This window comes from Fukomys damarensis, unplaced genomic scaffold, assembly GCF_012274545.1.
Source record: "Fukomys damarensis isolate Sample0158 unplaced genomic scaffold, DMR_v1.0_HiC HiC_scaffold_33, whole genome shotgun sequence".
Taxonomy (NCBI): Eukaryota; Metazoa; Chordata; class Mammalia; order Rodentia; family Bathyergidae; genus Fukomys; species Fukomys damarensis.
The window spans coordinates 25,806,368-25,821,158 of record NW_022900945.1 but is presented as its reverse complement, the minus strand read 5'-3'; the positions used below and the strand labels follow the sequence as shown (position 1 = coordinate 25,821,158).

The 14,791-nt window shown below is 33.0% G+C and overlaps 1 protein-coding gene across 7 annotated transcripts in view; it reads left to right on the top strand.

Moving 5' to 3' along the window:
- Evi5 (ecotropic viral integration site 5) overlaps window positions 1-14,791 on the top strand; it is a 216,369-nt gene that overhangs the window by 92,852 nt on the left and 108,726 nt on the right. The window contains exons 12-13 of one of the 7 annotated variants that reach the window (XM_019210788.2): window positions 368-400; window positions 928-1,074. The exons of the other annotated variants lie outside the window; for them this stretch is intronic. Of the exons in view, the coding sequence (XP_019066333.1) occupies window positions 368-400; window positions 928-1,074 (180 nt within the window). The remainder of the gene's footprint in view (window positions 1-367; window positions 401-927; window positions 1,075-14,791) is intronic. 7 annotated transcript variants of the gene reach the window in all.

Sequence of the window (14,791 nt, the reverse complement as noted above, 5' to 3'; positions counted from 1 at the left end):
ACTGAAATTCCTTCTCCCTTTCATCGAAATGGTTTGAGATACTGTTAAGTCTAAAAATAAAGAGGTACAGATATGCTTTCACAAGAAAATATTTGTTTATCCCAAATAATGAAAAACCATTTGAAATTTTTGGTTTGGTCTCTTTTAGAAACACATGATTTTCTGTTGTCTGTTTTTGTTTTGACATGTTTTTCTTAAGATTTAAGAATAAAAATGCATTTAGTTAAAATAGTCCTAAAATTTAAATGCCCGTTTTAATTAGCAATGAAATGTAGGTGGAATTTGGGTATTTTTCTCTTCTTATTCCTGATTTTATCACACTATTATTTCCTTTCTCATATTTCTGTCTGAATTTTTCCTTTTGTAGGAAAGTGCTTCCTTGGCAGATAGATTGATACAGGTATAATTTTTTTAAGCATTTTCTCTAACCTTATATCTAAGGAAAATCCTAAACCTAGAAATTCATACTTTAATGCATGCAATTTTACATGCATTTTCTTAGAGGTAATTTTTTGGGTGGTATATGGTTTAATTTTTTATTATCTTGGTTTATTCAATTCAGAGCCTCTTGCACGTTTTAAAGCTAACCTTAAGTTTTTACAGTTTATAGCCCACAATGGCCATCACTGAATTCTGTGATATTAACCACTATCCTTGAAAATTTTAGTCCTGCATGTACAACTCAGTAATATTGCATGAATTGAATTTTTATTGACTGAAAGAATTAATCAAGATGGATTTTTAATTTAGTTTCCCAAAATTTTGCTGGAGCAATAACAAACTGCTAGCTAATAATTACCTAGCCTGTTCTATTCTCTGAGGTGATTTTTTTCAGATGTCAAAGTAAATAACTAAACCTCACAAAGGCAGTTAGTTTTTCTTGAATCTATCCTAAATTGCTTTACACACAAAAAATTATGTCCTAAGGGACAAGTGACAAGAGCCCAGGAGGCTGAGGAAAACTACCTCATAAAACGGGAGTTGGCCACCATAAAACAACAGAGTGATGAGGCCAGTGCTAAGCTGGAGCAAGCTGAAAATACCATCAGGAAGCTCCAGCACCAACAGCAATGGGTAAGGAGTCTGGTAGTGCTTTTTCTCACCTTTCTCATCCCTTTCCCTTTAAACCAAAAAATAAATGAATGAATAAAGTACAACTCCAGTGCTCTTGTTTTATATAATTTTGTTTTCTACTTTAATTGAAATGCATTTTATGTTCCATGATGCTTAGGGGTCTTACTGTGGCCTAAAAACTCCTGTTCTGCGTTTTCCCCTCTGCCTACACAATCTTGTTACAAACTGGTAATAATTGTCTTTTCTTACATTATATTGTATGTAATAAAATAAGCAATGTATGTCAGACCTGCTGTTCAGTTCAGAAGTCTGTTTCATAATAGGTAATCCTGACTTCAGCCAGTTTTTATTTATTGTGCAGATGAAATATTACCCAACATATATAATTGCCTCATTTAAAACTTTGATTATATGCATCTTATGAATATATCTTGGGAAATATTATAGTTTAGACTTCCTATATGAAGACATTGAATTATGGGTTAAGGTGTATGCCTACATTTTTTCAAGAAGAGAGAAGTTGTCTAGAGGGGAAAAAAATTAATCCTTTAGAAATTATGTAAACTGACCTACATTTCTAAAAAGTACTGCTTATATGACTAGCTTTAGTTGTCTTTTGCAACTTATACATAATTTTCCATTGCCAAATTCAGATTAAGATTATTTTAGGCATATAAAGGCTAAAAAGAAAACGTCCATTGTCTGTCTTTGAAATATATCTTGTTTCAATTTTTACTTTTATTTTTTTGATACTGGCGTTTGAAGTCAGGACCTTTCACTTGCCAGCCAGGCAGGCACAGTGTGTCACTGAGCTAAATCCCTGGTCCGCTTATTCCAGTTTTCAAGTACGACTTGGATTGTAATAGGAGTAGGTAGAAAAAATTGTGTTGAGAAATCCCAGAGGATCTGGAATGCAAATAGAGTGACAGTTAAGTTCTACATTTTTGTATTTAGTAAAATCAAGACATAGCATCTCATCTGGTACAAAAGCCAGAAAACTAAAGGAAGAAAATATTGGTAATTGAAAGAGCCATAAACATGTAATTTTTTTCTATTATTTTACTGAAGATGGCTAAGAAAAACAAGAGTGATAAAATAGTACTAAAAAGACTAGAGTGTAAGAATTTTATCATGTCTTCATATGGAATATTTATAATATCAAAACAAAATGACAAAAAAAAAGAATTATTGAATCATTTTGGGAATTAGGCTAAAATAAATTACAAATGTAATGTGATTTGTTTAGAAGGAAAGGTAAGTATTTTACTTATGTTTGGCATAAGCTGCATCTCAGTATATTGCAATTGGGCCAGGGATGTAGCTCAATGATGCTGCGCCTGCCTGGCAAGCACAAGGCCCTGAGTTCCAGTCCCAGTACCAAAAAAGTAAAAACAAAAACAAAAGAGGCTTTCTCAGAATATTATAATCATGAATTAAGTTTTTTTGTTTTCTTTGTTTGTTTGCTTTTTCAGTTACTGAGGACCTATAGGTAGATGTGGATCAAAACGATAGTGGTGATTTATGACAAAAAGTTAACTGAGCAAGCAAAGATGACCAGAATGTACTGAGGCTTTTGTAACTAAGTGTAAAACAGACATATAAAATAGTGATGTGCACAATAAATGAGACAGTATAACAGCCTTAGTTAAATTTCTAATTTCAAGTTACATATTGTAAATATTAAAATGGTTTGCAGAATGACAATGATTCTTAGAAAATGAGATATAGTATAGGTTTTAAGGTGGACAGTACATTTCTTAAAGTAGTAAAGATTAAATATCTGAAGAGTGTCCATTGACCTTAGTGACCAGAAATGGCTAGAATATCTGTCTTGTTAACAATTAGATAACCAACTCACTGAAAGCCAGTATGCTTTGCATGTCATTACAAATTAACATTATTTGATAATAAAAATGCCACTTACAACATTTAATAGGCTTTCTCATGGATATATTTCTGATCAGGGTAGAGAAATTTAAGATGAAAGAAGTAAACTTAGTTGTTTTTATAAGTGATTACTATATCAAGAATCCGTGTTCCCATGATGACATATCAAAGGTCTTTATCTCTTAATCCTAGCCATGGTGTATTTCATATTTAAATGTTCACATGTAAGGCATGTTTAAGAATTTTATACATGAAACATTTCAAAATGGAGCTAAGATGTTAGATGATGGATCAATCAAGATTCTAAAACATTTAAAAATCTCTTCAGAATAAGAAGATAAAAGATTATTTTATAGAAATCTATAGCTTTGTCTTTAAATTTAAAACTTGAAGATGTATCTTATTAGTGCCTTATATAACAAAACCTAGAGGTTTTAATTGATAGGAAGTGAGAAATTAGCTACTGATATTATGTGCCTGTCTTCCTCCATTCCCCAATCTCCAGAGTATTCTTCCTGGAAGGGTAACACTCCTAAGTGTTCTAAGTAGTTTGAGGAAAGTTTGTAGTGTTTTATTATCCAGTTTGAATACCAAAACTCATATGAACATTTACAGACTATTTTGTGGCCAAAATAGTAAAGAAGGTAGGAGCCCTGGATTTCTTTTTTTTTACGCTTGGAAAAATGGATTATTATAATAAAACTTTATTTTTTTCAAACACAGCCACAGAGGCAGAACCTCATGTTTAATATACACAGATTGGGGCTGGGGATTTAGCTCAGTGGTTCTGCCGCCTGCCTTGCAAGCACAAGGACCCGAGTTTGATCCCTGGTACCAAAAAACAAAAAGCAAAAAACCAAAAACACGAAAACAAGAACGAAAAACATAACAGAGGTCCGCGGCGTGGTGGCAACACTGAGCTAAATCCCTGGCCTATAGATTTTTAAATATAAAGCAAAGTTACAAAAATTTTTTTCACTTTTTTGGTTTTTGTAATCCCATAAGCACAGGGACTTTGGCAGCTGATGGGAGCTGAAGTAAAGACTTTAAAGTTTATATATGTATCATTTTCTAATTTTTGAGAAGTAATCTTTTGAAAAAATGATCAGCCTTTTTAAATACAGCTTCAGAAGACAGAATATGTTTAAGACACAAGGATATAAGATATGCTTTGGAATTTTGAGAAAGGAGTACTTCCTTTGCAGAGTAGCATACTACCAGTAGAAACTGAATGCTTATTGTTACATGGTTTGATTGCAGCCTTTCAGTATAACTTTATCAATTCTTAAATTCGAAGAATAAAGGTTGCAAATCTGAAATGTAGGAGGAAATATTGAATTATAATCATCCATACCCATCTCCCAGTCCAACAAATAAACGCCTTGGGTTCTAAACTAGATTTTAGTCATTTTGCTAATGTATGATCTTGAATAAAGGATGCAGTTCTTTTGGTTTTTTTTTTTCTGATACCAGGAATCAAACTCAGGACCTTGTGCAGGTGTGGTGTCACTTAGCTAAATCCCCAGCCCAAAGGATACAGCTTTGTTTTGTTGTTTCAAAAATGATTAAATAGTGTTAGGTCATCTCAGATATTTTTCACTTTTTAAATGAACTTTATTAAAGTAAAAATTACATATAATAAAATGCAGTGTGTTGGAAACATGTAGTGTTATCACCACCACAATCAAAATAAAGACTATTTTCATCACTTTCAGAATTTTCCTTTGTCCTTGCAGTTCACCATCTCCATTTTATCACCCTCTTTGTTTTCTGTCACCATAGTTTTGTCTTTTCTGTTTCATGTAAACGGAATTGCAAATGTGAAACTTTTGTGTCTCATTTTTTCACTTAGAATATTCATTCATTTCTAAATTTTTGGTGATTTTTTTATTGTGATAAAAATATACAACATAAAATGTGTCATTTAAATCTGTAACTCATTATCATTACTTAAATTTGTAATGTTGGTAATCACTATTTCTAGAATTCTTTGATCATCACGGACAAGTTCTGTACCATTGAATAAGCCTTCCCTCCCCTATCCCTAATAACCTTTATTCTACTTTCTATTTTTCTGACTATACCTATTCTGTGTAACTTATATAAGTGGAATCCTGCAACATTTGACCCTCTGTGTCTGGCTTATTTTGCAAAGCATTTTGGCAAGGTCTATCCTAGTTGTGACATCATTAGTTTTTATGTCTGAACATTCCATTGTGTAATGTAATGCCTTTTATTCATTCATTTGTTTTTCTGGTCATTTGGATTGTTTCTATTTTTTAGCTGTGGTGAATAATGCTATTTTCAATATTTGGTGTAGAAGTATCTGTTTCAGTGCCTGCTTTTAATCTTTTATATTGCTGAATCATACATAATTCCATGTCTAATTTTTGAAGCATTAAATTGCTTTTCACAATGTGGTTCTGCCATTCTACATTCCCAACAGCAGTGCTACAAAGTTTCCAATTTTTTCACATCCTTCTCAACTCTTGGTATTTTTTGTTTTGTTTTTTCTTTTAGTAATGGCTAGCCTAGTCAGTGTGAGGTAGTATATTAATATGGTTCAAGTTTTTTTTAAACTTTAAAATTCTTTCAGTGCAAAGATCAAGTTACAAGTACATTTAGTGGGTTTTTAAAATTAGTGGATAGTAGTAATATGGAATAATGAGCTTCATTTGGTATATCTGTACATGTATGTACATATTTTGATTATTTTTGTCCCATCCTTTCTTTCTTTTTTTCTTCTTTCTTCTCTCAAAGTCTGCCTTCTAGTTTCCTGTCTCGTATTGAGTTATTTTTCACCAAGATTTTTATTTTAGCTCTTTGCTTTCTCCTTTTTTCAAATATAACTACAAGCCAATTCATCATGAGGAAAAAAAAATCTGAGTACTACTTTATTCTGAGTACTACTTTATTATCAAGATACCAAGTTCAGTTTGTGAAACATTTTATATTTTGCTCAATCCTATATGATTATCTTTATCTTATAATGGAATGAGTATATTCGTTCATTTGAAAAATAATGTGCAAAATATTTAGTGTGAAGCATACAACAGTAAAGAAAAAAGAAAGTTTGCTATTATTCAGAAGTGTTCTGGTTCAGGAGACACATTAAACAAAAATATTATTTGAGATAAAGGGTATGAAGAAAAATAAAGGAGGAGTGAGTTTCTTAAGTTTGAGCGGGATTGTAGATAAAGTGGTTGTGGAGCACTTCCCCGAGGAAGTAACATTTGACCAGAGACTGAATGATACATAATAGAAAATCATTTGAAGATCTGAAAAGAAACAGTCCAGATAAAAAGTACACTTAATGTGAAGGTGTTGAGTAAGGAATAAGTTTTGGGTGTTGGAGGAACAGCAAAATGTATATTTGTAAATCCTAGTGAAACCAACCTAAGACATTTTTTCAAAAGAAGAGATAATATAAATAAGTAGCAAATAGTGGTGATAAAAGTCATTAAACAATCATTTAATTAGACAGATACAGAAGAAAAAAGGGACAGGAAAATGAATCAAAACTGGCAAGACTGTAATTTTATCCTTACTTTATCAGTTGTTACATCAAATGTAAGAATACTAAACATTCCAGTTAAGACTTGATTGGGTAAAAATGTTTACATGAAACTGACTTTAAATACAAAGACTATGGTAGGTTAAAAATAAAAGGATATATCTGCAGGGAACAATTAGAGAAGAAATTCTTCCCCTGCACAGCCTCCCACGTCCTTATGGGGTTTGAACCCAGAACCTTCACATGGAGCTACATTCCCAGCTCTTTTCCTTTTTAAATTTTGAGACACAATCTCACTGAATCACTGAGTTGCCCTGGCTGGACTCAGATTTGCAGTCCTCCTCCCTCAACTTCCCATACTGCTGTGGTTATAGGTGGTGTGTGCCACCATGCTCAGCAAGAAAAAAAAATTTTAAATACCCACTTACAGTAGCATACAAATGAATAAAGCAATATAGGAATAAATGTAACCAAGAAGGTTAAAGTCATTTTATGCCTTAAAAAATGAGATATTGAAAGAAATTGAAGATGACATAAATAATTGAAAATATAGCCTGTAGGACTGGAGAGTCAGAGATTTAGCTCAGTGGTGCTGCCACCTCCCTTGCAAGAACTAGGTCCCAAGTTCAGTACCAAAGAAAAAAAAAAAAAAAAAAAGGATTGGATTGGATCTTAATATTGTTGAGTTGGCAGTACTAACCAAACCGTTCTGTGGATTCAATCCTATCTACCCTATGAAAAGTCCCATGTCTTTTTTTTTTTGTAAAAATGAAAAATTAATATGCAATTGAATAACCAATACAATCTTGAAAAAGAAGAATAAAACTAGAGGACTCATGTATCCTGATTTCAAAACTTAGTACAGGGCTGGGGATTTAGCTCTGTGGTAATGGCACCTGCCTCACAAGCACAAGGTTGTGAGTTCTTTTCCCTGGTACCAACAACAAAAAAATTAAAGAGTAATCAAGATGTGTTACTGTGATAAGGATAGATAGATATATAGATTAATGGAATTGAATTGAGATTCTAGAAATGAACTCACTGATCATTGGCTAGTTGATTTTCCCAAGACTGCCAAACCATGTATTGAGGGAAAGGATAGTCTCTTTAACAGTGGTGCTGGGAAAACTGGGTAGTCTCATGCAAAATGATGAAATTGGACCATGAAACAAACTATAAATAAAAACTAACAAATGGATCAGTAGTTGAAATACTATAAAATTAAAGTTTTTGTGGTTTTAAAATAATATTTATGCATGCATAGACATGCATATAACATTTTTTGGTGGTTTTGTTGTTTTTTGTTTTGTTTTGGTACTGGGGATTGAACTCAGGACCTCTCACTTGCCTGTTGTTTGTTTTTTGAGATGAAAGTCTCAATAAGTTTGTAAGGCTGGACTTGACCTTAATGTCCAAGTAGCTGGTATGACAGGCATGCATTTTGTGATTTGAAACCAAAAAATCCTCAGAATAACACATAAGAGATAAATCTATGACTTTGGACCTGACGGTTGGTGTAGATGTGGATTCTTAGGCAACAACAGAGAAATACTTTGAACTTAATCAAAATTTTAAAAATGTTATCAGATTATTAAGTAAATGAAAGGCAATCTGCAAAATGGTCGAAACTATTTGTGAATTACATGTTTGATAAGGATTTAGTAGGCAAAATCTGTAAAGAACTCATAAAACTCAACAATAGTAACAACAGTTATAAAATGGGCACATGTCCTTTTTTTGGGGTGGGTACCGGGGATTGAACTTGGGTCCTTGTACTTGCAAGGTAGGCTGTGGAACCACTGAGCTAAATCCCCAGGCGTGGGCAATGTCTTGAATGAACCTTTCTCTAAGAAAGATGCATAGATGGCCAATATACATATATATTCTTTTTTTGGGGGGGCGGTACTGGGGATTGAACTCCGGTCCTTGTGCTTGCAAGGCAGGCCACTGAACCGCTGAGCTAAATCCCTCCTGGTCTTTACATATATATTCTTAGTGGAATGTAAGTAACAGCTTCTATGGAAAACAGTATAATAATTCCTGAAAAAGTTAAATATGGAATTACCATATTACCCTAATTTTTTGTTTGTTTGTTTTTTGAGACAGCATTTCACTATGTAGTTGAGACTGATCTGGAACTCACTATGTAGCCCAGGCTGGTCTTAAACTCACAGTGATCCTCCTGCCTCAGCCTCCCAAGTGCTGGGATTATAGGCGTGTGCCACTATGCCCAGCTACCCTAATTGTTTACCCAAAACAATGAAATACTAAAAAATGAAAATACTCACGTATGTATGCACACATTTGCAGCATTATATGTTTTGAAAAGTGGACAAAATCTAGAAGTCCATCAGTGGATGGATAAACAAATTGTCATATATACAAGGGATGATCATAATATATGGAGAAATGCTTAATGAAAATTAAAAGATTGTGAGTTCTATCCCCAGTTCCAACAAAAAAATGAAAATAGTACAAAGAGTAATCCAAATGTTACTGTCATAAGGATGGATAGCTATATAGATTAATGGAAATAAGATTGGTATATTAGCATTCTATCACTCTGAAAAAGTACCTGAGATAAAATATTGTAAGAGAAAGAGTTTGTTTTGGATCATAGTTTAGAGGTTTTAGTCAGTGGTTGCTTGGCTTCTTTTTGGGGCTGTGATGGCACAGTACATGATGACAGGATATGTGATGGAGGAGACCTGTGTACTGCATGCCAGCCTTGGAAGCAAAGAGAGAGACAGGAAGGGACCAGTGTTCCAACATTACCTTCAAGAGCATGCTTCTAATGACCTAACATCCTTCTACTAGGCCCCACTACCTAAAGACTCTACCCGCTTCCAGTAGTGCCACAGGCTGAATGAAGACCGAGTCTTCAATACATGGACCTTTAGCATACGTTCAGGCTCCATAGCAGTTGGTATCGGAATACCAATAAATCTCAGTGCATAGGTGAAGGTGAGGTGGCCTCACTTGTGAAGATTAGGAATAAGAGACCATTCAGATTACCATGTGGTTGTTGGAAATTTATATTAATTGATAATTAAGAATCATTTCCCTCCACTGAATTTAAGACTGATCAAAGTGATCTTTTTACACCTGTTGTACACAGTGTACTAATTACATGAGGGGGAAAATTTAAAGGAAAAGATAAGAGTATGCAAGCCTAAGCAAAAGAAAGCTGGAGTGTCTGTATTAATGTCAGACAAAAATAAATTTCACAATAAGGAATAGTAGCAGGAATGAAGAGGACTACCAGTGATAACAGTAGGGGCAATTCATCAAGAAGACATAAGAATCTTTTTGAAGATTATAAGTATCTAATAATGTACAACATGTATATGCTTCTAATAACAGATGAGCATGAAGCAGAACTGATAATGCTGAAATAATACTGATAGTACTGAAATTTGTTCATGAATAAATCCATGGTTATTGTGAGTCTTTAAATTCCATCTTAATAATTAATGAAGCCAGTAGATGTCAAAATCAATATGGATATAGAAAACCTGAACCATACTATCAACCACATTTATCTGATAGGCTTTTGTGGAATAATGTACTTGATAACAGGATACTGTACATATTCTTTTCAAGTACATGTGGAACATGAACTTAACAAATTTAAGAGAATTAAAATCATGCAAAAGTATGTTTTTTTAACATACTGAAATTAATAATGGGAAAATATCCAATAAAATTTTTTAACCAATGGGTCAGAGAAAGTCTAAAAGGGAATGAATATATTTTATTAAATGCAAATAAAAATGCAACATATAAAATTTAAAGACAGATAATAGGAAACCGAGAGCTACATCTTTTACAAATGGAAAGAGGACCAAAAGATTGGGGGAGGCATAAAAAGAACTGATTTGTTATGTATGTGTACCAACTCCCCACAATAAATATAATTATGTACTGTAAACATATACTAATAAAATTAAAAATTAAAGAGGATAAACTTTTGTGGAGTCCATCTAAAGCAGCATTTATAGCATTAATTGTTATATTCAGGAAAACAGTCTCAAACCCAACCAATAATTATAATTTTCTATCTTAAAAAGCTAGACATGGATGAGCAAATTCAACTTAAAGCAAGCAAAAAGAGCAGTTAACAAAGTAGAAGTCAAATTGAAAATGACACAAAACAAACAAACAAAAAAAAATCCATAAAACTAAAAGCTAGTTTTTTGAAATAATCAGTAATTGATAAACCTTTGTTAGATATAACAGGAATGACACTGACTTTTGACAGCCAAAGCCCAGTTACTTTTTTCATTTCTGGATTTGTATGATTCCTTCCTCATGATGTTATTGCATTCCTTATAAATTCAGTTGAACATTTAGATGAGAGATAATATTGCAAAATTCATTTTGCTTTAAATCAAGCACATAAGTTGTATGCACTAGTAGAGATGAAGAATTTGATTACCGTGATATGTTTGGTTACCATAGACTATCTCCCTTATGTAAACAGGCGTAGTGTTTGTATATAACCTATGCCCATCCGCCTTTATACTTCATTTACTCTCTAAATTACTAATAATACCTCTGACAATCTAAATGCTATGTAAATAGTTGTTACACTGTATTGTTTAGAGAATAATGAAAAATTTATACATGTTCAGTAGACACAAACTTAAAAAAAATATTTCCTGTCCTCATTTGATCGAATTCACATATGTTGAACCCATCCATAGAGTGTTCACAGTATCTGCCAGCCTTGTAGCTAATGGTTTTGGCATCCATTGACTCCCTCCCTCCCTCTCTCCCTTCCTTCCTTCCTTCCTTCCCTTTAAGGGGGTGGGGTACGGGATACTGGGGATTTAATTCAGTGCCTGTACACTGAGCTACAGCCTCAGCTCTTTTTATTTTAAGACAGGATCTTGCTGAATTTGACAGGCTGGGCTTGACTTTGTGGTTCTCTTGCCTCAGCCTGCTAGAGTGCTAGAATTACAGGTGAGCCACAACACCCAGCTTGATGATCCTTATTGAAGCAAATGTTAGATTTCTAAAATGACGGTCTTCATGCTCTGTCATTACTTCCACATCTACCAGCTAGTGTTCGTCTGAAAGAAGACCTCTCTCTTTTTCCCTTTAACTTCCCTCTTACTGTAGACTCTTTTGTGTTGTTCCAGATTTATAGACTTGTCTATTCAATATTTCATATCATTTTAATGGTTTTAATGCTCTTGGTTTCAGGATAGGATAGGGTTATTTTTAAATAATATGTTAAAACTTTGAGTGACAGTTTCTAAAAAGTAAAGTTTATTCTTAACTAATTTTGAGTATTTATGTTCTTTAAAAAGTACAGTATACAGTTATAGAATAATTGTCTTTAACAAGTCACCGGTTCCATTATTATACTGGCTCTTGACAGTTTGTTGGTTTTAAAAATGATTTAGTTAATTTATTATTGAATTTAGTATTTAGTGTACTAAATATTAAGTAAAATAATAAACATTAAATGAATCATTAATAAGCATAAAATTTAAATTGTCCCTTTAAGTTCTTTACAGGTTCTATGTCAGTTTTTCAGAAAGTCCATAGGAGAAATTGCACTGATCCAGTAGTATTTCATGCATTTGCATGTGTGACTCTGTTCTTGTTATGGTAGGACACAGTTGTGCTTTTGTTAGAGAACTTTTCCTGATGTGACTGTCTTTGAGTTTAATTTGATGTATTTAACATCTTTGTAGCCTTCACATGACTGCATATCATTCACATATCCTGATTAAGCTATTTATCTAGCTTCACTTGGCTCAGATCAACATAAACAAGAATTTAACAGCTAAGCTTCAGTTCTTTAGACCTTTATACCAAAAAGTCCGTAATGGGAAGCAAGACAAAATTTTTTCTAACCTTCTCTCCCTTTTCTATAATTGTAGAGAAAATATTAAAGGAATAATGTACTAATTTTAAGAAGAGAATTTCATATGAAGGATATCAATCTTATTAAGATTAAACAAATGAATAAATCTTAATAAATTAAGAACTAGGGCTGGGGATTTAGCTCATTGATTCCACCGCTTGCCTCACAAGCAGAAGGTACTGAGTTCAATCCCTGGTACCAAAAACAAACAAAACAAAACAAAACAAAACAAAAAACAACCTACCTATTTGTCATTGTGAGTTGTAATTCTGGATAATTTTTTAAGTTAGTTTTACTGGTACATTTTAGGTATACATAATGATAACATTCATCGTATGATATTTGTATGTGTACACAACATGTCTTGATTCTTCTTTTTACTGTTTTCCTACCCTCCCTTCAATCATTCCTTCCTTTGTTTCCATTTTCCTTCTTTCCTTTTCTCTCCTTCCTTTCCCCCTTTGTCTTCTAGATAATTTATTTCAGAAAATGTGTTTGTTCAGTAGCACTTAGAAATTGTCCCGTACCTCATTTATCTACTGGATTTATTTTCTCAATGAAAATTGAAGTTAGTTGTTAGAAGTCTTTCTAAAAATCCAAGAGAGGTAACTTTATAAGTTTCATTTGGCAATTTGTCTGTGCTGCGGATTGAATCTGCTTCATGCTCAGTACATGCTGTACCACTGAGCTGCACCTGCAGCCCTTCATTTGTAAACTCTCTAGCTGTTGTTCTCTATTCCTATAAATTTAGACCAATCTTTTCTTCCAAAAGCAGTGTTACTTTAGTCTAAAGATTAAATATTTTACATTTGTCTTAAAGGATGTAACGTTTTAGATATTGAAAACAAAACATGTAAAAGGGTTATATTAATTTTTAACACATTTTATAGCAGATATTTAGTATGTCAGCATTGCTTGAATTTTTAAAAAATATTATTCAAAGCACATGGTAAGTATGACAATGAGCATCTTTGAAGGACCATATCCTAAGGGAGAATAGAATACAAATTTTCGTTTTCCTGCAATCTTGTGTTATAGAAACCTGTTCTGGCATACTTTGCTTTGTGTCATAATGTTTTCTTTCAGGTGCTTTTAGATGGAGTAATACAAATGTACTGTTGTCCCACACTGTTAGAAATTTTAGTTTTAATATAAATCAAAACATGTCAGTAAATATTTGGAAAAGTGGCTAAAGATTGCTAGGTAGACATTTGAAATATACAGATTAAAAGGTTAGCAATTAATTATACAGTTTATTTTTGCAGCATTTAACTCCCATATCTCACATTTACATAATATAGGGAGTTTTGTTGTTAAACCAAAAGTTAATTAGCTAATTCATTCAGCAGGTATAGTTTGCTTATCTATTATGAAAAGTCATTTTTGAGTTTCCTTAGACGGTGATAATTCAAACTATTCCTGGCCTTGCTTGTATAGTGCTGTATATATAGAAATGTATTTTTTAATTAACTGCACAAATTAATTAGAATTATGACAACTTTTACAAAAAAGGAATATGGGGTTCTGGGAAGTTTGTGATTTTTTGTAACTGGAAGATGTCAAGTCTAAAATTAGATAACAATGTAATGTATAATTCAGGCAATATTAAATGTGTTTGTATAGTTCTTTTTCGACTGTATTTTTTCCTACTAATTACAGATTGGGCATCTCTAATCTAAAAATATGAAATCTGAAACTTTTTGAACACTGTTAGGATACTCCAAATATAGGATTTGGGAGTATTTTCAATTTTTAGATTAGGAATGCTCAACTAGTTTAAAGTCTACGCAGAAATTCCAAAATCTGAAAAACTCATCTAAAACATTTTCAGTCTCAGGCAATTTAGTTAATAAATACTTTGCCTGCACAACAAACTTCTCAAAATACAAATATTCTCTTTTCACTCTTTTACTCATATGTCCCCCAAACACTGGTAGTCATATATCCTTCATATATTGAGTGTGTGAATTTTCTCTTTTAACTGAAGACACAAACAAGCAAAAAAATTACGAGGAACATCCTAACTTATCTTTGCTTTTGCAACACTGGAAAAGCAGACTCCCAATTTTCTGTCAGTTTCATTGAAATGGGATTGTTATCACAGAAACACAAAGACGTGAATTGGCAGAACTTAATGTTTCAGTATAAGGAAGTCATTCATTTTATAAGGTTTCTCTCTCTCTTTCTCTCTCTCTCTCTTTCTCTCTCTCTCTCTCTCTCTCTCTCGATATGCTGGGGATTGTCTGGTAGACAGGCACTCTACCACGAAGTTATGTGTTCTGCTCTTTAAAAAAATTTTGATTTTGAGACAAGGTGTCAATAAGTTATCCAGGGTGGCCTTGATCCTCCTGCTCAACCTTCCAAGTATCCAGGATTACAGGTCTGTGCCACCATGCCTGGCTTGGTTATAGTCTTTTAAATAAATGACCTCTTGCTGA